This window comes from Macaca thibetana, chromosome 4, assembly GCF_024542745.1.
Source record: "Macaca thibetana thibetana isolate TM-01 chromosome 4, ASM2454274v1, whole genome shotgun sequence".
In the NCBI taxonomy this organism is placed as follows: domain Eukaryota; kingdom Metazoa; phylum Chordata; class Mammalia; order Primates; family Cercopithecidae; genus Macaca; species Macaca thibetana.
Genome location: NC_065581.1, coordinates 128,870,645 through 128,897,412, shown reverse-complemented (window position 1 = coordinate 128,897,412; position 26,768 = coordinate 128,870,645). Strand labels below are relative to the sequence as shown.

Sequence of the window (26,768 nt, the reverse complement as noted above, 5' to 3'; positions counted from 1 at the left end):
TTTTGATTTGGCTGAAATCAGATGAATGGGTGATCTAAATGGGAAAAAGGTTCAAGAGGGACAATTTTTGATGTGGCGGGGGGGTTGGGGATTATTATCTGTGCCTTGATAATACAGGGATCAGGGAATGAACCTATATAAAGGTACATAATCCTAGGATTACAGTGCCTTTGAACCAATTGTTTCTTTCTTTTTCAAAAGTGATCTCCTTTAATCACCTAGGGGTAGGTGAGCAGAGGAGGAATGGTTTGGAAAAACACTCAATACTTAACACCCTCCCAACCAGGGAGTTTTTTTCTTTTCTTTTTTAACTCTTTCAGTCCTTTTGTTACTCTTATATCCAACCACCCATTTGGGTACCAGACATGTAAAGGCACTCCTGATTCTCATCCTGATCTGAGTTAATAGCCCACCATCTATACAATCATCTTTCCTATTAATACTTTCCACAATGCTGAGGGGGAGCACATGCTCAGCAAGTCAATGGCCTGGGCAACATATCAGCAGGAAAAAGACTTTAATTTTGTAATTAAGGTAGTTTAGAATACAGTATAAATATCCTCCAAGAGAGACGATTCACTGACAGATACTTTAAGGCAGTGCTGTTTAATAGAACTTTCTGATACGATGATGTTCTAAATCTAGCCACTAACCACATTTGCCTATTTGAATTTAAATCTAAATTAATTCAAATTAAGTAAAATAGAAAAGGAAATTTGAAAAACAACTCCATTTCCTATAACATCCAAAGGAATAAAGCACTTAGGAGTGAACTTAACAAAGGAGGCTAAAGACCTGCATACTGAAAACTAGAAGATAGTGCTGAAAGAAATTAAAGACAACACAAATAAACGGAAGGAAGTCCTGTGTGCAGGGATAAGAAGATTTAATACTGTTAGGATGTCACTACTACCAAAAGCGATCCACAGATTCCATGCATTCCCTATTGAAATCCCAATATAATTTTTATTTTTGTAGAAATATAAAAATTCGACCCAAAATTCACAGAAAATTTCAAAGGACCCTGAAGAACCAAAATAATCTTGAAAAAGAACAAAGTCGGAGTTCTTACATTTCCTGATTTCACAACATATTACAGGTTGAGTATCCCTTATCCAAAATGATTGGGATTACAGTGTGTCAGATTTCAGATTTTGGAATACTTGCATTAACACTTACTGCTTTAGCAGCCTTAATTCATAAAACTGGAAATCTGAGATGCTCCAATGAGCATCTCCTTTGAGTGTCATGTTGGTACTCGAAAAGTTTCACATTTTGGAGCATTCTGTATTTTGTTTTTTTGAATTAGAGATACTCAATTGGTAAAAAGCTACAGTGATCAGTACTGTGGTAATGGTATCAAGACATATAGATATATGGGACTGGGCACTACAGCTCATGTCTGTAATCCCTGCATTTGGGGAGGTCGAGGTGGGTGGGTCACTTGAGGTCAGGAGTTCAAAATCAGCCTGGCCTACATGGTGAAACCCTGTCTCTACTAAAAATATATAAATTAGATGGGCGTGGTAGTGCATGCCTGTAGTCCCAGCTATTCAGAGGGCTGGAGCATAAGAATCACTTGGGCCTGGGAGGCGGAGGTTGCAGTGAGCTGAGATTGCGCCACTGCACTCCAGCATGGGTGACAGAGTGAGACTGTCTCTAAACAAAACAAAACAAAACAAAACAAAACAAAACAAAAAGATACATAGACCAATGGAATAGAATCCAGAGCCCAGAAACAAACCCTTGTGTATATGGTCAAATGCTAACGCCACTCAATGAAACAAGGACATTCTCTTCAACAAATGATGCAGGGAAAACTGGATATCCAAATGCAAAAGAATGAAGTTGGATTCCTACCTTATAAAATATACAAAAGTTAACTCAAAATGGAGTAAAGACTTAAATGCAAGACTTAAAGCTATAAAACCTCTAGAAGAAAACGTAAGTGAAAAGCTTCATGACACTGTGTTTGGTACTGATTTCCTGGATATAACACCAAAAGCACAGGCAATGAAGTAACAATAAACAAATGGGACAACATCAAACGTAAACACTTCTATATATCAAAGGAAACAATCAATAGAGTAAAAAGGCAACCTATGGAATAGGAGAAAGTATTTACAAGTCATATATTTAATAAGGGGTTACTACTAGAATATATAAATAACTCTACAATTCAACAATAACAAAACAACCCCATTAAAAAATAGGCAAAGAACTTGAATAGCCATTTTTCTAACGATGCCATATGAAAAGCCAACAAGCATATGCAAATACGTTCATCATCACTGATCATTAAATAAATGCAAACCAAAACTACAAACCATCACCTCACATTCCTTAAGATGGCTGTTATCAAAAAACAAGATCACGACTGTTGGCGAGAATGTGGAGATACAGAAATCTTTGTGCACTGTTAGTAGAAATGTAAAATGATACAGCTGCTGTGGAAAATGGCATAGAGGCTCCTCAAAAAATTGAAAATAGGATTACTATATGATCCGGCAATCTCTATATATCAAGAGAAATGGAAAGAAGGATCTCTAGAGATATCTATATTCCTATGTTCATAGCAGTGTTATTCACAATAGCCATGAGGTGAAAGCAACCCAGATGTTCACCAATACATGAAATGATAAACAAAATGTGGTATACAAATATAATGGAATATTATTCAGCCCTAAAAAGGAAGGAAATTCTGACATATGTTATAACAAGGATGAACCTTGAGAACATTACGCTAAGTGAAATAAGCCAGGCACAAAAATTCAAACACTGCATGATTTCACTTTTATGTGGTCTCTAAAGTAGCTAAATTCACAGAAACAGAAATTAAAACAGTGACTGCCAGGGGTTGAGGGGAGGGAGAAACGGGGAGTTGTTTGATGGGTATACAGTTTGAGTTTTTCAGGACTTAAAAAGTTCTGGACATTGGTAGCACTTCAATATGAATATACTTAACACTGCTGAACTTTAGAATGTTTAAAATGGTAAATTTTATGTTATTTTTATTTATTTTTTTAATCACAACTAAACATTTTTTAAAAACTTAAAATTCAACTTGTCAGTTTCACTAGCCCCTTTCCAAGTGCTCACCACTGTGGCCAGTCACTACTGAATTCCACAGTGCAGCTCCAGGATATAAATGACTCTGAGTCATTTTCTGGCAGTATTTGCCTAAATACTTGGTTGTAAAGAGGTAAAAAGACAGCTACTTGATTAAACAGAGAAAGAGGAAGGTAATAAAAACAAAACAAACCAAGGCTCTGGATCATGTGATGACACATCTTTCATTTAACTTGTCAGCCACAGGTGGCCCTCAACCTTCTCTCAAGCAGTGTTAATTTTTGTTTTTACCCAGAACAAGATATTTTTTCCATGGTGAATGCTCTTTTCCCCTGCCCAGTGAGTACCCCCAACTTTGGGGCCAAGCTGTTCTGTTTAACTATGGCTTTTTGTCTGCAGTTAAGGAGGATCTCTGAAACACTAATAAACTAAAACTTCCCAGACATCAAAGATTGTTTCACCTGTGGCTTAGAGGGTTGGAGGCCTGACTCAATCATGAATCAAACACAGATTCCAGAAAGGCTGATGGAGCTTGAAAGAAAAACAGGGTGTAGGCAAAGCCATCAAGCTCTCACAACCCTGAATTATCCTTTAAGCAAAATCCTTTTAAGTGTCCATCAGGTTTATAAATCTGAATTGCTCTGGGAAGTTACGATTTTAAGAAATTGTTTCAGCCTTTCATTAAAAGGGTCATACTGTTATCTTGGAGAGAGGCAATGAGATCTTCTAGTTGACTGGTGAGTCCTTTAAGACTAAAGTACAATGTCTAAAGACCACAGAATAAGGTTTGTATCTTTCAACTGATACCAAATAAACACAGGATTTAAAACAAAGAAGAAGAAAGATTCCTGGAGACATACAAATTACCTCATTGCATTTATAGCATGGTGAAAATTAACATTACCTCAGCCCGTAATAACAAGTACAAATTATATTTTTCACTTACAAAATCTGAGTTTATAGCACAGCCTAACAGCCTTTTAAGAATTAGTGATTTAGTAAATGACTAATGTTTTCAAAATACTTTTTTGACTATATTTTAAGATCCCTTGACAGGGCCTTGACAGGGATTAGCCAAGCAGGATAAAAATTCTTTATCTTGCTTTTGAGTGAACCACATTTAGAGTTCAGCCAGCTTCTGGATATGGTTGGAATAAAGTGCCAAGGCAGTGGTCCAAGCCCACTTCCCCTTCAAAGGCCATTTGGTTTTCCTACTTTCAAAAATGAAAGTATTCTGGCATTGCACTTACGTGTATGGACGCTCCAGCAGGGTAGGGCATCCACTCATATATGCTTGAACAAAGAACAGCTTTTGTCTTCAAATTCAAATGTTTAGGGAGAGGAAAATCCCCAAGTGAAGAGGAAGTGAGGGGACACTACTGCCCAGCCAGCCAGATTCATGATCAATGGGAGAGATGGGATGGTGGATGTCGCGGTCTCCCCCTCTTAGGCCCACACCGCACCTCAGGGTTGTGTCCAGTCTGCACAGGAACAGCACTGGCTCCCAGACTTGCCCAGCTGCTCCCAACAGCTACTCACCGCTATGCCATGAATGGTCCTCCTGCGAGAAGAGCCCTCAGGTGGTGTTACAAAGAGTTTTGGTCGATCCATCGAATTTCTAGAGTGTGCAGCTTTGTAGGGCATGATGATGGGGCTGCAAGATGCTGAACGAGGACAAATGGGGATAACTAGGGTGCAGGTGATTGGTTTTACACACAAGAGTGCCAGAAGAGCAGTTGAAGAAAGCCAAAAGCAGGTTCAGGAAAAGGAGCAAAGCAGAGATAGAGAGAAAAGTAGGAAGAAGATGTTATTACCTAAAGGTGCCCAGAACCATCATACTCAACTGTCCTTACAGTCCTATGAATTTATGATGACTCCAAAAGGAAGGCATGTCCACGTAAAAATTCTGGAATATATTGTTAGCTCTTTGGCTCTTTAAATACTAATGAAAGATGTAGAAGTAATCCAGTAATTATGGAGAGCAATGGTCTTATATTCCTATTAGCTGATGGTTCTGGAAAAAACACTACATTAGTGATAAAAGATAATTTTTATGTAAAGAGTAGTTTATAAACAGACTTTTCCTAAATTAGCTTTAAGATGGAATAAAAGGTGGAAAGAGAGGAAGCGTGCAAGCAGGCAAGCAAGATATACTACAACTGTTTCAGGATTCAAGTTCAACAGCCAGCAGGGGAAAACAGCAACCAAACTTAAAAAATGTTAAGTGAACAAGTCTTACCAGGTGTTAAGACTTGTCACAAGGATAAGTAATACTTTTCCAGGAAAATATTCTGTACATGTCTTATTTATTTATAGGTAAACCAAATGCATGCTTCTGGGTTTTCCCAAAAGCCAAGGCATTTGATGGTTCATAGGAAGCAGCATTAGAACATATGGGGAGATTAGCTATATCTATTTAAAATGTTGAATAGAACAAAAATATGTTAGATCCGCCAAATGTAAGGTTGAACCATGAAGAACTTTTACGGTTTTACTCAAGATGGAATGTTTTATGAAAAACCACATAGCTTCTGACCATTTACCTTCCAAGGAACACTGTTATGAATCAAGTTATTGTGAACAACAGTGGGTTTAAGGAAATTCATATAACACTGCATAGGCATCAAAAGTGTGAGTATTCAGGTTCTAAGGTCCATTTTCTGATCTCATTCAGAAATTTTATTTCCTAGCAAAAATAAGACAAACACAATTATAGAGAATACTATGTATTTGGACATGGTTATAAAAGGACTTCTCAACTGTAGGCTTTGTAGCAACCCTTTAAAGAAACCACTATGACAGCTGAATGTAAGAGGATTAATAAATTAAAAACTCAAAAGTTCACAAGACAAATTTGGGGTGATCTTAACTTCAGGATTATAGAGTTGAAAAAAGATTTGCTATTTGGGTTTAATTTACAGACAGAAAGTCAATCAGATTGCATCTTTATTAATGTGCTCTTTCATTAAATGCCTGGCAGTATCTTCTGGCTATCACTGCATGGTTTTGTTCTGTTTTGAGATAGGATCTCACTCTGTTGCCCAGGCTGGGATGCAGTGGCACGATCTCATCTTGGCTCACTGCAGCCTTGACAGTGAATAGACTGGAAACTGCACTCTCTTTTCCCATCATTTGAAAACAGAATTCTGTTTCTTCAGGATAAACTAAAACACTTTTTCATTTCTTCAGTTTTCCTTAAAATAATATATGTATGTCTTAATTGGAAACTGATATAAAGCTTTACTTCCAACCTTAATGGAGAAGGAAGGATTTGTATTGTGAGGGAGGGAATCTCTTTGTCATTTTGCCTGTGATCACAGGAAAAACTCTTCGAAAATAATCATTTCTCAAGTGCCACAACAAGGCATTTGCATTTTCTAGACAAGAAAGAGTTCACTAATGCAAAATTCTTCCAAGTCAATCAAATGCATTTAAGGAATAACATCCTGGCACAAGGCACTTCTGGGGATTAATAATCGGGGTGGGGGAGGCACGCACTGCCCAGGACAGAGCCAGAGGCCATTCACCTTGCTCAAGGATCAAGAAACCCTAGAAAACAGCTCTGCTTGGAGGCCATGGGTCTGACACTGAAAAAGGAATGAAGTACGGAAATATGATTTCTTTTCCCTCAAGTGGAAAATAATTTCATGAAGTATGTATGGAGCATTTCCTGAGGCTATCATGGATGTAAGCCAATATCACCAGGCCTCTGGTTTATTCTTTATTTTAGTGTTGACGTGATACTAAATATGGGTTGAAAATATCCTTAAATCTAGCTAGTATAGTCCATAGAAAAACATCCTCAAATTTAGTCCAAAGAACATCTTTTGGCTAAAATAAACATAAATTTCTTGTAAGGGTATTGGATTTCATGGAATTCATTGCTGCACTGAATAGCAAGTACTGAAAAACCTGAAATCTTCAAATCAATTATTTGAATAATCTGCCCTTCTGAAGAAATAGTAAGAACAGTATATAGTTACTTTTTCCCAGAGTACACTTCATATCCCAAGTAGTTAATTAAACGTGAACACTGTCTCATGAAAATGTCTTTGAGAAAGTCTCCCACAGTATATGTACTTCATCCTACTCTTGGTCATAAGTATGCATTAATTTCACTCATTCAGGATTTTCTGTATGAAATAATGGGTGCAGAGAAAAGATAATGCAGGTCAAGTGGTTGAAATGTAGCACAGCAAAAAGAAAAACGGCATAATATGATAATATGATACTAGCATTTACTGAGGGCCTACTATGTGCAGGTACTAGTCCAAGCATTGTACATACATTATTTAATCCTGAGCTCTAATAATCACTTGTATTTTGAATGTCCTGGGGAGAAAAAGTATAGAAAAGTCAACCCAAAGCAGTGGCTGCAAATGAGAGGTGTGAGACTGGGAGTTCCAGCTCTCAACTACTCTATTGTCTGTGCAGGGAGTTTACAATCACTGTACATCCCAGGGCTAAGAGTAGCTGTTTAATCTGCTGATGTAACCCAGCACAGGACATATTATAGGTTACCTTCTTGCCAGTAGCAATTAGGAATATGGTGAGGTCAAAGAATAACACTAAAATGGGAAAACATGAAAGAATAATCAAGGACAATAGATGAAAAATAAAAATGATGGAAAATGTGGTTTTGACAAGATAATTGGAAGAGATGTTTGCATATATACTTCCAAATGAAAATTTAAAAAAACCCCAGGAATTCTGGTTCATTAAACATAAGCTGTATCGATGAAATTGGTGACAATGAAGCAGGCAATGTATTGACAAAACAGGCAGCTCAAGTAAAGGCTACGCACTCTTTCACACTGAAACAAATTACAGAAACATATCAACTTGTGACAAGGAGAATGGAAATGTGTCAAAATAAAAAGCCGGTTTGCAGATAAAAAAGCACCTTGGTTGAGCATAACAACAAAGAAGGGGAGAAGATGGGCAAGTAGAATGGCTGGAAAATGAGGAAACGGTATTGGAAAAGATTAGATGGAGAGTGAAAGAAGTGACAAGAGTTAGTGATGACAAAAGTAGTACAGCTGATTTCCCAGCTGTGAGGCAGGAAACAGCATACAAGGGGAGATTCAGAAGCATGACAGTCATAAACCAGCTAAATGCTAGAAAATACGACTGAAAAGCGTTTTTGTTTGTTTGTTTTGAGACGGAGTCTCACTCTGTTGCCCAGGCTGGAGTGCAGTAGCGCGATCTCGGCTCACTGCAAGCCCTGCTTCCTGGGTTCACGCCATTCTTCTGCCTCAGCCTCCCAAGTAGCTGGGACTACAGGTGCCCGCCACCTCGCCTGGCTACTGTTTTGTACTTTTAGCAGAGACAGGGTTTCACTGTGTTAGCCAGGATGCTCTCGATCTCCTGACCTTGTGATCTGCCCGCCTCGGCCTCCCAAAGCGCTGGGATTACAGGCGTGAGCCACCGTGCCCGGCCTGAAAAGCGGTTTAAAAGCTTTTCAATTAGCTAAAGAAAAATTCATGACTTGTAGAAAAGTGTGAAATTCATAGGCATAGAAAAAATATTGAAATAAGCTGTACTTTCTCCTCCAGGAAAACCTCAGATGCAATGTGATGGCTCTTACAGGAGTGTGGACTTTACGGAGAACACACAACACTGTGGTTCAGCTAGCGGAGTGCACAGCTGCACATAAAGCATCACTCAGGGCATTGAGGATGGAGGGGTAAGAACATTTATGATCCTGTCTACCCATTTTCTAAGTGGCTTTGGTTTAAGTCACTTATTGTCGCTGCACTTGGTTTCCATAAGAAGGTGGTGGGAATGCCCACACTCGCCTTCGTGACTGTCTCCCCGGGGTACTATGAGATTTAGACTGAGATTCATTCACTCATTGGGCACTGCAGATGAAAGACACCATAAAACCACCAGCAATTATTACTTAAAAGCAGGCTAATGAACATGGAGAGGCTTACAAGGGCAAAGCACTTTTAAAGTGCCAAAGATGAGAGCTAGTAGACTGTTTATATAAATACACCAACTGTCCCCGAAGATATTTGGGAAAACCTAAATCAACTCACCAGGAGACATCTGTTACCCAATGCCTAACATGTACCTTTCTTATCAACTAGATGTAGGCTCCACACTAACTTCTCATTATCATTAAATTAACTGGCTAATTCAGGTATGTTTTGCATTTCAAAAAAGTAGGAGTTATAACCAATCATCATAACTGGTACTAAGCATGTTTCATATAAATTTCAAAGAATGTAACAAATAAGGATATTACAATTAGCCTACTCCACAACTCTGAGAGTTCTGGAAGGGTACGATTCCTAGATTACATATAAAAGACTGGCACAGGGAGAAGTAGCTGTGCCACAGCCACATTATGAAACCCTATGCTGAAATAACAGACTTGCACTTTGATTTTATTCCCAAGTCCATATATTAGTATTGCATGTTAAATTATTTCTACCTTGGATCATCTGCTCAGAGACAGAGGCAGAAGGAAAGGCAGGGAAGGAATACTTTCTTCGGGTCATGTTATGAACAGACAGAAGCCTCTGAAGCCATCGGAGCCCAGGGAGGGGCTTCGTCAGCCTGCCTGGCGTCTGGTGTCCAGATAAGATGCTAAGGCAGATGCCCAGAGGAAACAATGCCAGGGGTAGGAAACCAACACCGACAGACATTTCCACCAGGGGAAGAGAGAAGCGCACTTTAGGAAAAAGTGAGATGTGATTAGATGAATATGCTTCAAAGGGAGGACTTGACTTCATAGGGAAAGTTCCACCTGGACAGTTTTACCTGCTTCTCCAGATAAGGCAGCTGTGCTTTTACTTCTGGCCAGGAACGAATGTGTGGGCGTCAGGAGTCTGTTAACAACGCTGCTCTCCCATGGGCTGAGCTGCAGGCGGCGAGCTAAACGTCACCACATAAGCAAGATGTTAGAAGCATTCTTTTCAGAGTCAAGAGGGCATAATACATCGTACCTATCGCTTCCATACGCTGGGCCTTCACAGGACCAGGCTCTGCAGGGAGGACGGCAGGCCAAGAGTCAGGGCAACAGGACCCCTGTCCAGAGGGAGCAGTTATTCCACCAGGTTGCTTTTCTTCAAGACGTTAAGTTTGTAGCAGGTTCTAAATTAGTTTTACAGACGCAAATTTTGCTAACCACCCTCTTTTACTACTCAACTGGCAATAAAACAAAAATATCATTTCAGCTATTATTTGGGTATGTATCTGTAACTCCAGAGTGGTACTATCTGATGGGCATTGGGATGGACAGTAGACTGATGGCACACACCTTAGCCAGAAGGTTTCCTAAGTACCTTGAATAATAAACCCCAATAGAGGCACTGGCAGGTTAATGAAAGACGAGTCAAATAAAAGACAGAAAGGGGCCCCAATAAATTACGCTAGATCTCCATGAATTGCTACTTTGGCCATGGGGGTATGTATGTGGGAATTAGATATCATAAAATGAAAGAAGACTCATGCAAAGTTCTGTATGGGAATCTTTTTGAGCTTTTCATTTGGCAAGCCAGGTTCTTTCAGGTCCCTCTTTGGCAATAATATAAAAAATTTGGCCAAGGACAAGGCTAAGGCTGAAGCAAGATAAAATTAAACAGAAAAGCCAAAATCCAATATAAATATAATCCTAGAGATTGCTAGTGGATGCCTAAGAAGTCTAGAAAACAAATTTAACATAACACAATGATGTACGGTCCCAAATTACATTGCAGCTTTGCAAGGTCATAGTTAGGAAATGGATACCAATTATAAATTAATTACTTTGCTTATATGGTTAGCTTCCAGTGATGGCTCATGAAACGATAGAAGCTATTTTCCAAAAATATCAGTAAAGCTGGCAAAATTCAACAAATATCACGGAAGTGATTACATATCTTTATTTTAGAACACATTCCTGTCACTCTTAAAAGTTTTTTTTTTTTGTTATTTTAAAATTTTATTTATTGTTTGTTTTTAAGACAGGCGTCTTGCCATGTTGCTCAGGCTGATTTTGAACTCCTGGGCTCAAGCGATTCTTCTTCCTCAGCCTCCCAAGTAGCTGGGTTTACAGGTGCATGCCACTATGTCTGGATTAAAAGTCTTTAAAACTGTCTGCACCTGAAAAGGCTGCTTCTGTTCCACTCCACAAACAGCAGGTGCAAGTCTCCTTTGCCTCTGGGGCTGTGTTCTATATAACTATCGTATATATATCATATTTTACGTGAATGGCATTTAAATGCTAGGAAATTAGTTTTAGTTAATAAAAGCCATATGCTGCTAAACATTGTCTTAAAAATAGTTGCTTCTATTTGGAATGAAGTATCAACTTCCAATAAGTACCTTAACTATGTGACTAATTTAAAAGAGTAGCTATTTTGATCAGGCGCTGGTGAATTTAAGAATTAGTGAACTGTTTGTTAGAGTTTGCTTATTAGAAGAGTTTTCATGGTTAAATTAAATATTATCTGACATTAAGACATTAATTAAAAAGATGTTATAAAAACTACTGCAATAGTTACAATTAGAAAGCACCGTGGGCTAAGTACTATCATAAGCTATGTATGGCAGTGTGAGTATAACAACAGAATAGAATACAATCTAAAATTAGAATACATTTACAGGGTAAAATCAATGGGGAAAAGGTGATTAGGATTAACTGAAAATCTTCAACAGAACTATTTTCAAGAGATGAGAAAGGGAAGAAATTTAAACTCTTCCTTTTCTTAGAAAAACTGTACGATGACTGTGGCTTACAACTGCAGAGATGGGTTGTCATGGAAAAGATAAGTCTCCTTTCTCCATTAAGAAGTTCATTTACTTTATTTCCATGAATCTGAAGGCATCGACCAAAAATTTTATCTGTTTTTAAATGTTTTTAAATTTTAACCTGTGTGTAAAGCAAATCCAGAGAGATTTGTTTTATATCTCCTGATACTCTGAACTAAACATATTGCTAGGAGAAACACATTTCTACTTCCACCACATTCATAACTATGCCTTGACCAAGATGGAGATAGAGCGTCCATAAGATAATTTTTTAGTAAAGGTTAATAAAGGAGAATTGGTGTATTGTTGTTGTTGTTTGGTTTGTTTTTTTGTTTGTTTTTTTCACCTAGAGGGGCCTGATTTTAAGAGTACCAAACTGAAGGGAGAGATATTAACTCTCCTTTGAGTTTTGAGAGGCAAACTCAAAGGCCTCTGGAGGCCATGCAAGTTAACATAAATAAATGATTGGGGCTAAACAAACTTTACGGATACCTGCCTTACCACTTCCTCCCATAAGCGTGGCATCACTATTCCATTTCAGGTAATAGGTGCCAAGAAGAAATTAGACACATGTTGCCAGGTCCTGATTTTTTCATTAGAAGTAGAAAACTGAAATGTTATATGAAGTATTCTATATTTTAAGGGTTGGCAATTAATTCTAATTAAAACAAGAACAAACAGCACTGCTCAGGTAAAACAGAACAAGCCTGTGACAGGATTTAGCTCGAGGTCTACCTCTGAATCCTATGATGAAGATTCTGGAAAAAAAAAATATATTGATGGATTTTAAGCAAAGAGCAGGCAATTTCATTCTTACTCTTTTCCAACTTCCTAATGTTCTTTCTTGAAAAAAGTTGGTTAAGCAGATTTAAGTTAGCTTAAAGATAATAATATATACTTTTAATGTAAAAATTTCCAGTGGCAACGTTCTGTTCCAGCAATTACAGAAACCTTTCATAATCAGAGGTTTCCTTTAACCAAAGTAATCTCATCAGTCCATGTAATACTATATTCAGATGTAATAATTAAAATATTTAAAAACTGATAAGGCACAGACACTACACTAATGACTGGCTTCCCTTGGCTTTGGAGGGCCTGGGGAAGCACATCTTGGGAAAGTGATACGGAAATATTTCATTATTTCTAATAACTAGTAGAGTTGTTTGGATACATTCCAGCAGAACATGAGCCCTCATGGTATCGGAGCCTCAATTTAATCTCAGCTGTAAGGCCTATGCCTTAGGACTGAGAAAGCTCAAACAATCTAATAATGACGTATATACCTGCTTGACATATTTGTCTATAAGCTCCTCTAATTTAACAATCTCGTAAGAATGCTTTCTGATGAGATAATAAAGCATAACCAACTTTTAAAAATAGCAGGAAAGAACTAATGGAATTACTTAAATTTCTTTTATTTATTTTTAATTATTTTCTTTTAGAGACAGGATCTCACTCTATTGCCCAGGTTGGAGTACAGTGGTACAATCACAGCTCACCATAGTGTTGACCTCCCAAGGCTTAGGTGATCCCCCTGCCTCAGCCCCCTGACTACCTGGGACTACAGGTGCACACCATCAAGCTTGGCTAATTTTTGTATTTTTAGTAGAGATGGGGTTTTGCCATGGTGCCCAGGCTGGTCTCACACTCCTGGGCTCAAGTGATTCACCCGCGTTGGCCTCCCAAAGTGCTGAAATTACAGGTGTGAGCCACTGCACCTGGCCTTAAATTTCTAAATGAGATAAATTTAAATTCAGAAGAAGGTTTAAAATTCTCACTAAAATAAAAGGCCTAAGCCTTTTAGGGTTCTACTGAGGGCTTAAGTTAAAAAGAAAAAAATTCCTTCCTAGACAATACATGGGAGCCCCTTCAGGCTGACCTGGCCTGTTAGACCAGGAACTGATTGACAGTTCTTTGGTAAGGAGGCAGAGAAGCAGAACTCTCAAATCTAATGTTCTCCCTCTTGTCCTATTATTTCTGCTTAGTATTCTATTTTCTGGGCCTCTACCATGATTCACAGGGCAGTTTTCTGGCCCCACCTATGAATTGGTTATTGAACTTCCCTTAACCCTGATGTCCTATGTCCTAATTCTCTACTCCTTACCACTTCTAACCACACACACACACACACACACACACACACACACACAGAATGCATGGAGTCAGAGTCAATTTAAGAAAGGACACCCATGAAGGTGAGAACTGAGGATGCAGTGTGGCAGTCACATGGGTGAGGAGTTGCCCATCTGCAACAATTAGCCTGTAGGACATTAAAGACAGGCTCACAATCTCTTAGGGACTCTATCACCCCAACTAGAGTAGGTGATCTATCCAGTAGATCTTTCTTAGTTCCAAGATTCTACTGCCTTAAGAAGGTCTATCATGCAGAGAGTCTAGAACACATCTTTCTAATTGATACAGACAATTCAATGTCATTCCACAGCATGGACAGAATATTGCCATGTTTGCTGTCCAGCTCCCTACTCCCACCCTTACCCTAATTTCAGCTATGGGATTGTAAAAGATAATAAAGTTTTAAAGAAGTGTAAAATACTAATTATAGTTTGTCTCAGATCCAGATTCACGAAAGTATGAAACTAAAGTGCTAAGTGACCAACTGCAAAGAAAAGACGAATAGACAACTGTAAGAATAACATTCACATGCTGTATCTTGTCTTATATTTAGGGAATAGGTTTGAAAATAAAGGATATTCATGAAAGAAATTTAAATTCATAATATTTATGAAAGGCTCCTAATTTGACTACATGTCTAATATTGATGGTTTAGGCAAATTAGGTTAAAAAAACAAAAAGAAATGGTTTTGGTTAAAAGACAAGAAAGGAAAGTTGTTCAAACATTTACTATTTTAAGAGATTAGTTATAAAATAACGCCAACAGTCACAGAATATTGTACATTACAATGACACCACCATAACTTTTATACAATACAAAATACATAAATATACATACACACATACAGAACACGCACACATTACATTTTTTAAAGATTATAAACACTGAAACTTTCCCAATCAGTTTCTTAATAAAGTACTCAAAGTAACCACAATTGTTTACTTTTAAAGAGTATGGGCTTCATATTGCACAATTCTTTGGTTTTATTTAAAATCATCTTAGTTATGTAAAAACAAGCAGCTTATCTTAAAAGCTTGATTTTTTTCGTTCTATGATATATATAAAACAAAACTTTTGCTTTATAAATAACTCAACATTCATGTACTGTAAATCCATAGGATGAATAAAACTCAAAATTCAAACAAGATGTTAATAAAGGACTATGAATATTAAATGTTTCAGGAGGCTGTAATTATGATGATTTCTTGAAATTAGGCCAGATCCCTCAAGAGTTAATGAATGGACACCAAAAAACCAACAGCACACATTAAGAAATGCAGTAAGAAATAATTTGGTTAAATGAGAAGTAAATTGGCAAAATAAAATCTACCAACATGAATCATTTAAAAAGTTTTTAAAGAAAGTCAGAGCCTGGAATTCCCAAAGTACAGATGAAAAGCCAAAGACAGTATGATTGAAGTAAAAGAAATGTTCATAACAAAGATTATTTGCATTTTGCTGGATAAGTGGGTGATTTCTGGAGCTGTAAACTCATTTACTAAAAAGTTGAGAGAAGCACCGCTTTCGTCACTGCTAAATGCAATCACTCAGCCAAGTTCTAAAATGAGAAATGTTCTTGTCGCAAGGAAAATGCTGCTCAGCCGTTTATTGCTTTTTTACTCTGAAGTTTTTTTCTTCCTATTTAAGAAACGTAGGGAAAGCAACTTCAGATGTTTATTTTTATCTGTAAACATCCAGAAAAAAAGCATTAAGTAAATAACAGACACTTTTTTGTTTTCCTTTGGACTGTACCTCTATCTGGAGAATTTAGTAAAGTTGCAGATGAGGAGGAGAGCCGCTTGCTAATGACGGGATCAACATGTTTCGAAAGATTCATGGTGGAAACTGACCGCCTGTCTGGATCTAAAACAAACGGAGATAATGCTAATTGACAGCCAACATGCAGGATTGCAATTTCCTAGTTCACTGATGGAAGGAAAAACTAGGATTGGATGCTTTCCACTCTATTTCTAGGTCTGTCATAATAACACAGTTTCTAAGTGGACATTTTAAAGGTAACTTAAAGGATTAGAAATAAAATTCATTTCTCTTAAAGGATAAAATAAATATTTATTTCACCAGCTTGTCAGCCATGGAAATTCAAGGATACAAGCGGATGAAGACAAAAGGAAGGCCAGTGAAGGGCTTCTAAAATAGTGGAGGCACACTATGAAGCAAAAGAGGACCATAAAAGCAAATGCCTTTGAAATCTCCAAAAGAAGGAACAATGGGGTGGTAACATGCTGGTAACACAGAACGCAAACTCGCAAACTCGGGGATAAAAAGAACACCAGGTTCTGTGTAATTGCTGATAACTTTGCTCACAGAGTCATTTTACCCAGGGCATTAAAGTTCATTATAGAAGAAGGGTTGTTGTTGTTTAAAAAGAAAAAGAAAAAGAAACATTCTAAGTGTGGAAAGGATTTTTAAGAAACGTTTCTTTATTTAAAAAGTCTACTAAGAACCACACCTCTGTGGCTATGAGTTAGTGTGGCTACAAATGTAGAATTAGCACACACATTCATGAACAGTAGTATTGTTTATCCTGTAGTCAAGTAATTTTAAAATTTCTTTTCTTTTTTTTTTGGCGGGGAGACAGGATATTGCTCTGTTGGCCAGGCTGGCACGATCATAGCTCACTGCAGCCTCGATCTCCTGGGCTCAAGTGATCCTCCCACCTCAGCCTCCAAGTAGCTAAGACTCTAGGCAGGCATCACTATGCCCAGCTAATTTTTAAATTTTTTTGTAGAGATGGGGTCTCATTATGTTGCCCAGGCTGGTCTCAAATTCCTGGCCTCAAGAGATCCTTCCACCTTGACTTCCCAAAGTGTTGGGATTACAGGCATGAGTCATTGTGCTGGGCATAATTTTAGAATTCTTAAGTTCAAATCAGAAGGGAAATAAGCATATAAAAAGCAAGAATTAGCAGCATGCTGTTGGCATAGTGGACCCAGGTTATAATCATGCTCATTAGGATAAATCGTGTTCCTCAAATAACACTGCATGTAATGAAAGCCTAAAAAGTCTTATTCCTTACTTATCCAGGAGGCAGGTGGATGTTCTGATCTATAGTAGCCAAAGAGAAAGGGGTTTTTGCTGTATTTTATTTTATTTTTCTGTTGTTACCTGCTTCTAAAACTAAAACAAAAATATTCCTTGTGGGAGACGCTTCCAAAACTCAGTACCCATTGGTCTAACTAAGCTTGGCAGTAAAAAAAAATTGCTGCAACTTTTCCCCATGCAGTTTTGACTACTATTTATAGTGCACTGGTAATAAGCAAGTCTTTGATTAATATCAGACATTTCTATCTTCAGCTGGGATTCATTTTAATGGTTGAAACAATTTTATTATTAAAGAAAAACACTTCTGTGCCTCACATTTATACTTAGCTGATGGACTCTTAGGGCAATCCAAACATAAAGAAAGGATTTAGGGTCAAACATCAAAAGGAACATCCTAGTGATGACATGTGAGGTACAGGGAAGAAAGAGGAATATGAAAGTCATTTCCAGGTGATTTTATAGCAGTACATTTTCTGTTATTGCTTTATATGTTAAGCTTTAGTTGGGGGAAAATTGTGTCCACATGCAGGCCTATCCTCAGGCAGATTCTCAACAGGTTATTAAAAACATTTAATTCTGCTTCAGAGTAAGTGGAAAAAATGAGCTACAGTGGATCCTCCCATCCTAAAAAGTACTATTGAGTAGTAAAGCATCTAAATCTGCCATAAATTGTTAAACTTATGGAGGCACACCATGAATTTGTTCATTACTTAATATATAAGACAGTTTTTATTACTTTCTTTTTCTTACCGAACAAAACGAACACACAAAAGATAAGTTTTGAATGTACCAAGCTTTTGTTTTGTTTTTGAGACAGAGTCTCACTGTCGGCCAGGCTGGAGTGCGGTGGCACAATCTTGGCTCACTGCAACCACTGTCTCCCAGGCTCAAGCAATTCTCCTGCCTCAGCCTCCTGAGTAGCTGGGATTACAGGTGTGTGTCACCACGCCCAGCTAATTTTTGTATTTTTAGTAGAGATACAGTTTCACCATGTTGACCAGGCTGGTCTCGAACTCCCGACCTCAGGTAATCTGCATGCCTCAGCCTCCCAAAGTGCTGGGATTACAGGTGTGAGCCACTGCACCCAGCTGATTGTATCAAGTTTTACAGTCCAGTGCTAGCTGATGGCCAGCAGCTGGCCAAGACAGGAATTTTAATGTAGACAGTTTCTATGATGTGTTTGTTGGTCAGGAAATCATGATAGAGTACCCATAATACATCAGGTATTGTTGTGAAGTAAAGAGTATTCAAAATGAGTAAGACCTGGTTGCTGTTCTCAAGATCATAGCAGATCATTTTCTGGTCTTTGAGAACTTGGCAAATCCCATTTATTTTCAGGCAAACTTCTCTATTCCAGTATAGGAAAAATTTATTATAATTCATAACCCGTATTAAAATGAATTTTACCCAACAGCTTGCAAATGCAACACAGGTTTCTCTTGTTCTGAGTGGCAGAAATAAACGACATATATTAAACTTTGAGTGTGGAGGCAAAAAATTAAGCTAAGCAGCTTAACATCTCCTCAAAAATGTCTGATGATCTAACAGTATATATCTGCCATACACATGTAAAGCAGGAAGTCAAGTAAAACAAAAATATGATTATAAAAATATATACCCTCTCAGCTTTACTATATGAAAGGTATATAAAAAACTGTCCCATCAACAAAATCTCATATGTAAATGATCTGTATAACAGATTTAATATGTGTCCCACCAACTACTGATGGGTCAGGAAGAACCAAGAAAACAGAAGTGCTTTCATATTCCGTTCACTGTCATAAGAAAGCAAGATGTGGTGATATTCTTTAGACTTAAAAAAATTTTTAATATTTTAAATTACATTTTTGAGTCAGGTTCTCACTCTGTCTCCTAGTCTGGAGTGCAATGGCATACTCTTAGCTCACTGTATCCTCAAATTCCTGGCCTCAAGTGATCCTCCTGCCTCAGCCTCCTAAGTAGGTGGGATTACAGGTACATGCCACCATGCCTGTCTAAATTTTTAAAAGAATTTTTTGTAGAGATGGGGTCTCACTATGTTGCCCAGGCTAGTCTTGAACTCCTGGCCTCAAGGGATCCTCCTGCTTTGGCCTCCCAAAGCACTAGGATTATAGGCATGAGGTACTGCACCTGATCCTAGATTTTTTTTTTTTAATAAAGCAGTTATAAAAGATCTATAGAATGTTAACAATGAAAGAGAAGAGAATAAGCAAACAAAAAGAGGTCCACAGTTATTTAGCTTAAAACTAAAATTGGCAACAGCAGTAATGATTGAGGGAAGAAAAAAGCTAAACCGGATGTACTTTGATCCCAGGTAATTTTTTTAGCTAAAAAACATTTTTTAAAGGTTTAATACTGATATTGAAAAAAGAAAAAATATAAATAGAAAACCAAAATGACTGCTTAAAGGGAAAGCAAACGTTCCACATGTAATTACTTTACTTCAACACCTTTAAGTCACCTGAGTCATATTATCACACTTAGGAAACACTGTGCCAATCCCAGATCTACATCTATGCGCTAGGGTATTAAGCATGCGTGATGACTAAGGTGGTGATGCTTCAGCTATTGATGCATCAGCCCTAGGTCCGAGGTGCTAGCTACAGGTCAGGCAATTGGCAATCACAGGGATGTCTGTACCAGCTTTTCTAGTACCACCAAAAGTTATGAAGTGGTGGTCCAGGCCTGCTAAATCGAGAGAGGAGAATGATGACTCAACAAAACCACCTGGGGACAGAATGTAAAACAATGATATTTCAACGTAAATAAATAAAAAAGAAAAGATTATCAGATTCACACAAATGAAAAAAAAAAAAAAGAAAAACCGACACACTATGCAAAATTCCAGGGGTATTGAATTTACAGTACAAAAATAAAGCCTTTCAGTAAATCCAAATTTTAATATGATTTTATGTCCATTCAGAAAGGAGGAAATAGCTTAGCCATTTACGATTTCTAGCTCAATAAACCTATACATTTTCTTACAGAGCATTAGTGTTGCATATACTTTAGGGTCAGAATACATAAGCTCATAGTAATGATTCTGGTCAGTCAATATAACTATAATCCTTCCAGAGAAAAAGATAAAACTAGTTAACTTATTCCATAATCCTGAAACCCTAATGCAAATGGAGGACTAAAATAATGTAGTGTTGAAGCTAGCATGTTTATTTAGAAACACTGTATAGAGTTCTTTAAGGAATTTTGTAACATGAGAAAATTAGCCTGTGTTAAGGGAAAGAGACCCTTGCTTCTTATCTCCATCACCCTCTTATCCTCAAATAGTGAAAGATTCATTTAATTGTTGTTTAATTATTTCAGCAGGATTTTTGTTTAGCAAACATAGATTTAGAAGGAAGAAGGAAACACACTGTTACTTTCAGGAAAATAGAGACTAATTTTGAAAGTGGTCACTGTTTACCTGCACTGTGGATGCTCGGGCTCCCATGGAGAGAGCCTCCCCATGACCAACGGTTATGCTTCTGTTTTGGCTTCTGGCTCCTTTCCATTGTGCGCCGTACAACAGCTTCATGGCGTTCCTTAAATGGAATAGAAGAGCTGAGGATTAGATTCCAGCTGGTTGGTTGAAGCTTCTTCAGTTTAAGGCAGAATGGAGTGAGGAGTACTACTTCAATTCCCACCCTACTATTCTTGATCTCTAGCTGAACTTCTAGACCTTAAGGTGAGACTAGTTTCAATCTCGGAGGGTCACTGAAGTCTTTAGGTCCCAGTTTATAAAGCCTTTGGTGAACAACAGGCATTCAAATAAACAACCCTTACTACTAGGGTGTGATGCTTTCATGAACACACATAAGCATAATGCAGGTCTTAGCTTCAACTGATGCTTAACACATATGATACCATATTTAAAAAACAGTTCAGAATCTGAGAACATGGGTAACCCTGACCCCATGACTTATTGAGTTGTATGACCTTGTGTAACTTACCCACTCTGAGTATAAATTTCTATTTTTGTACAAACTGACATATAATGCACGCTAAAGGATTGAGTAAGGGTTAAATGAGATAATCTATGTGTAAATGTTTGCAGATGGTAAAGACTACAGAAACGCAATTACTTGGAGCGGTCTTAATACCCAGTACGGATGAATTGCACTTCAATAAGTTATAGGTTTGGATCAGAGAAATGGGCTTTTAAAGCTTCTGTGCCAATACTAATCATCAGCCCAGTCGCCACCTCTCATGCCCCGAACTCCCTAGAAACTGTAGCCATCTGTAAAGCTGATCACTCTGAAACCATTTTGCTTTGCACCCTGCACCTGATTGCAAAGTTTCACAGAAAGTTTGCTGCCTGTCTGAACTAGAGGAGTCCCTCATAGTCTTCCTGGGGGCAGCTCACTTTGTCCTCCTCAAGTCTCTGCCTCCGCTTCTCCTCCACTGCAGCCCTCCTCCGCTCCTCCTTCTGCCTCTGCTCCTCCAACTTCTTCTTCCGCTCTTCCAGGTGCTTCTCGTAGTGCTGCCTGGCTCGCTCTTCTCTTTCTAACCACACTATTTCTCTTGCAGCTTTGGGGAGGATTAAAAAAAGAAAAAAAGAGGGAAATCAAATATAGGCAGGTTGAAAACTTGAATAGTTAGGGCTGTATTAAGTGGTCTACAATGAACAAATATGGGTTCTTTGGTTTTGTATTAACCAAGCATGGCCTTTGCTTCCCTCAAATTTCCAAGAAAAATGTATTACTGTTAATTTTTAGCATAATTTAATATGTTAACAATGAGGTTGAAGATATACTGAATTCCACTCTTTGGGAACGCAAGCAGCCCTCTAGTTTGTATGTAGAATAAGGCATTAACCACACGCTCTAGTCTCAATCCTGAAAATCAATAGTACCATCTGTCTCTCTTTTTTATTAAAAACAATGTGATATCCTCCAGTCTACGACTACATTTTTTCCAACATGGCACTGATTCTGAGTATTAAAAGGATTTGGGAGAAAATAGTTGATAAAAGATGTCTGAAGTGCCCTACAGGTCTATCACATTGAGTCAGCTCAGGGATGGGAAGGACTGAACAAGCAGGTGGCCTTGTGTCTGAGGAGCTCACAATTTATTAGATAAGACTTAACCATATCAAAAGCTGGATGAAAAATACAATCCAAAACTATCGTTCAACAATAGGATGCATTTTTTCTTCTTTATATAATACAGGTTCTTTCCTCATTTCAGGAAAAGATATGCCCCCTCAAAGCTATTTCAATATGCTGCTTCCTTCAGTGGTAATAACTACAAATATCTATGAGTTATTAATACTGTAGGCAAAAGGAAAAAATTCAAACAACATTTAGAGTGTAAATCTTGAGGACACTACATGGCATAGAAATTAAAATGTTACTTTTTAAAAGAAAAAACCGGCCAGGTGCAGTGGCTCATGCCTGTAATCCCAGCACTTTGGGAGGCTGGGCGGGGTGGGGGAGATCACTGGCGGTCAGGAGTTCGAGACTAGTCTGGCCAACATAGTGAAACCCCATCTCTACTAAAAACATAAAAATTGGGAGGGTGTGGTGGCACGTGACTGTAGTCCCAGCTATTTGGGAGGCTGAGGTGCGAGAATCACTTGAACCTGGGAGGCAGATGTTGCAGCAAGCCGAATTTGCGCCACTGCACTCCAGCCTTGGACGACAGAGTGAGACTCTGTCTCAAAAAAATAAATATAAGAAAAAACATAAATTTAGAATATTTTAGTTTCCTCTAAATGTTTAATATTAAAGAATGCATTTCTGATACCATTAAATCTTTCCAAAGTTAGTCATTTGAGGACTAAATCTACTGAAAGTGATTGGAACTGACTTTATTTTAGTTGAAGAAAAGGACAAGGACAAATTCAAGGTGAATTTGTTCTCCTGGTATCATTCAGGGTGGTCTGTGGAGTGAACTGGGACTGGTTCTCCCAGCAGCTAGGCCACTAACTGGCGCTGAGATCTCAGACATGTCCATTTGGATTTTAGCTTTATTTTGCTTAAAAAGAGGACACTGGTCTTCAAGGTTCCTACCAATTTTCAAAGCTCATTGTTCTAAGGAAATTCTCAAGTTAAAAATTTACTTCAATAAAAAGCATATAGTATACACAATAAGTATTTACTGAATGACTGAAAAAATAAATGCCACTGTGAGAACACACCTTAAAAGTTAACAGAAGGAGAACATAATTCTGATACTTTCTTAAGATGCACTTACTTTGCCTACGCACACTTGTGCACATAATACCTTTTGGATTTTCTACATGGGAATACCTTACTGGAAGGCTTTTAATGATATTAAACATTTTAATTCACTTAAAAAGGTGGATAAATTTTGACAGTGATAGCTTTTGTCAAAGCTTAAACAACACAAAATAAACAGTAAAACAACTGTCTTCCTCTAACCTGAGATCCTGTTATATATATATCCTGTTATATATATATATATCCTGTTTTGATAATGCACACCATGCACTTTGTACCAAAGTACACTTATTGCTTTGCATCTTGCTTTTTCTGAGGCAGGGTCTCACTCTGTTGCCCAGGCTGGAGTGTAGTGGCACAGTCATGGCTCACTGCAGCCTTGACCTCCCAGGCTCAGGTGATCCTCCCATCTCAGTCACCTGGGTAGCTGGGACTACAGGTGTGCACCACTATGGCCGGCTAATTTTTTGTATTTTTAGTAGAGATGGGGTTTTGCCATATTGTTCAGCCTGGTCTTGACCTCCTGAGCTCAAGGGATCCACCTGCCTCGGCCTCCCAAAGTTCTGGGATTACAGGCAGGAGCCACCGCACCCAGCCTGCATCTTGCTTTTTTTAACTTAAAATATATCTTAAGAGACTTTTCTATATCAACACATGAAACATGAATCTAACAATCTTTTTAATGGCTATACAGTATTTTATTGTCTATATACTATACCTTATTTTATATAACCAGTTACCTACTGAGTGATAGGTTATCTAAGTTATTTCCAGTATTTTAAGAATTCAGACCCTGAGCAATAACAATGGGCTGTTGTAAATCTCTGTGTAGATGTGTGAGCATGTGCACGTAGAAGAGCTGAATCAAAGGGAACATACATTTAAAATTTTGATAGATATTGTCATACTGTCCTCTGTGGAGGTCATACCAATTTATATACCCACTGACAGTATATGATGGTCATAGGCAGAAGAATCAGATGTGTACCTTGAGATATGCAGTATAAATCTATTTTTTAACTTTTAGTCTTCAAACTATATAGTCTTTGAGTTTTCTACCCCATTTTCAGGAAAATTTCAAATTCTTTGAGAACATTTGTGAACATAATATATTCCTGTCCTATAAGAGATCCAGAAGCCAACAAGAGAAAATAAGAAATAAAGCTGTTTATAAAATATTAATATATTTAAAAGCTGGTAAGATAAATGTGTAAAATAAGAGTTAAGTCACAAATCAATTTTTCTTTAATGTTTTCATCAGGATTTCTGGCTTATTAATAATACGTGGCTCTATTTCTTCACTAAATTTAAACTCCTCTGATTGCTACAGTCCTATTTGGCTTTAATATCCTTATTTGGCCTTCCTCCCCACTGCTCTCCGAAATAGTCTCTGCATTCTAATTAGATCCCATCTCCTTAATATTAGCACCTCCCATCAAACCATGCTTCTCCCAGATCTTTGCCTCTGTTATTGCCCTGTTGGGAAAGCTGTCATCATTTTTTATCCAAGCAGATCCATTTTTTAAGAAGGCATACTCATAATTGTAATATATGTCAGAATTACTGTTGGAACTGTGTGGGGGGAAGGGGCAAATGTCTAGTTCAAATGCAGATCCCAGAGCTCCACTTCTCATATTTAGAGGTGCTAATTCTAGGATGAGGCCCAGTCATTTGATTTTGGATAAATCTCACAGGTAGTTGAGACAAGTGACCCATGGATGGCATTTGGAGAAACGCTGTACTCTAAGGTCTTCCGCAGAAGTGTCATCTCTTCTAGAGCTCACTGCTGATCTTGCGACATCTACCACAAACTTTACTATTTCTCTTTTTCTATCTATGTATATATCTATTTATTTTAGAGCCAGGGTCCCACTTTGTCACCTAGGCTGGAGTGCAGTGGTGTCATCACAGCTCACTGCAACCTCAAACTCCTGAGCTCAAGCAATCCTCCTGCCTCAGCCTCCTAACAGATACTACAGGTGCATGCTACCACATTCAGCAAATTTTTTTTTTCTTTTTTGTAGAGCTGGGGTCTCACTACATTGACCAGGCTGGTCTCTAACTCCTGGCTTCAAGAGATGCCCCTGTCTCAGGCTTCTGAGTGCTGGGATTACAGGCCTGAGCCACAACACCTGGCCTGCCATTTCTTATGTTCCGATTTCTCTGTAGCAAAGGTAATTTTTGTGTTTGTTTGTGTGTTTTTGTTTTTTTGAGACAGAGTCTTGCTCTGTTTCCCAGGCTGGAGTGCAGTAGCACGATCTTGGCTCACTGCAACCTTTGCCTCCCACGTTCAAGCGATTCTCCTGCCTCAGCCTCCTGACCGGCTGGGACTACAGGTGCGTGCCACCATACCCGGCTAATTTTTGGCATTTTTAATAGAGATGGGGTTTCACCGTGTTAGCCAGGATGGTCTTGATCTCCTGACCTCGTGATCCACCCACCTCGGCCTCCCAAAGTGCTGGGATTACAGGGCATGAGCCACCGCGCCTGTGCAGAAAGGAAATTTTTTTAAAGAAAACCTTTCCACCTGCAGGTGACTGATTTTTATGGAGCCTCTTTTTAAAGCTTTTTAGTAGCTGTATGGTATTTCATTGTCTATGCACATTATTTTTTATAACCAGTTACCTAGTGATAGGTTTAATTTGACTTTTTACGTTTTTTATTGATGTACAATAACTGTACTATTTACAGGGTACATTTGATATTTTGATACATGCATACAGTATGCAGTAATCAAATCAGGGTATCTAGGATACCCATCACCTCAGACATTTATTACTTCTTTGTGTTGGGAACATTTCAAATCTTCTCTTATACATATGTCATATATATAATAAATTATTGTTAACAGTCATCCTATTGTGCTATTGAATACTAGAATTTATTCCTTCGATCTAGCTGTATATTGTACCCATTAATGAACCTGTCTTTAACCCCCCACCCTTCTGTTCCCAGGCCCTGCCAAGCACCACTCGACTCACTATCTCCATGAGATCACCTTTCTTTAGTTCCCACATATGAGAACATAGAATATCTGTCTTTCTGTGCCTGTCTTACTTCTAACACAGTGACCTGCAGTTTTATCCATGTTGTTGTAGATGACAGTGTTTCATTCTTTTTTACGGTTGAATAATATTCCATTGTGTGTGTGTGTGTGTGTGTGTGTGTGTGTGTATATCACATTTTCTTTATCCATTCATCCACTGAATCACATTTTCTTTATCCATTCATCCACTGATGGACACTTAGGTTACTTCTATATCTTGGCTATGGTAAATAGTCTGTCAGATAGTCTGATTTCCTTTCTTTAGGCTATATACCCAGTAGTGGGATTGCTGGGTCATACTGTAGTTCTATTTTTAATTTTCTGAGCAACTTCCATACTGTCTTCCATAGCAGCTACCCTAATTTACATTCCTACAGCAGTGTACTGGTGTTCCCCTTTCTCTGCACCTTCATCAGTATCTGTTGTTTTTTGTCTTTTTGATAATAGCCATTCTAACTGGGGTGCTATGTCTCATTGTGATTTTGATTTGCATTTCCCTGATAATTAGTAATGTTGATCATTTTTGCAGATGACTGTT

At 38.1% G+C, this 26,768-nt stretch overlaps 1 protein-coding gene across 12 annotated transcripts in view; it reads right to left on the bottom strand.

Annotated features, from left to right (window-relative positions):
• MAP7 (microtubule associated protein 7) overlaps positions 1–26,768 on the bottom strand; it is a 210,319-nt gene that overhangs the window by 25,880 nt on the left and 157,671 nt on the right. For 4 of the 12 annotated variants that reach the window (XM_050787941.1, XM_050787939.1, XM_050787951.1 and 1 more), the window contains exons 4-8: positions 21,366–21,529; positions 20,427–20,544; positions 15,695–15,805; positions 9,838–9,951; positions 4,609–4,757 (exon numbers count right to left, since the gene is read on the bottom strand). In XM_050787941.1, the coding sequence (XP_050643898.1) occupies positions 4,609–4,757; positions 9,838–9,951; positions 15,695–15,805; positions 20,427–20,544; positions 21,366–21,529 (656 nt within the window). The remainder of the gene's footprint in view (positions 1–4,608; positions 4,758–9,837; positions 9,952–15,694; positions 15,806–20,426; positions 20,545–21,365; positions 21,530–26,768) is intronic. The other 8 variants (XM_050787942.1, XM_050787940.1, XM_050787945.1 and 5 more) reach the window with 3 other exon arrangements.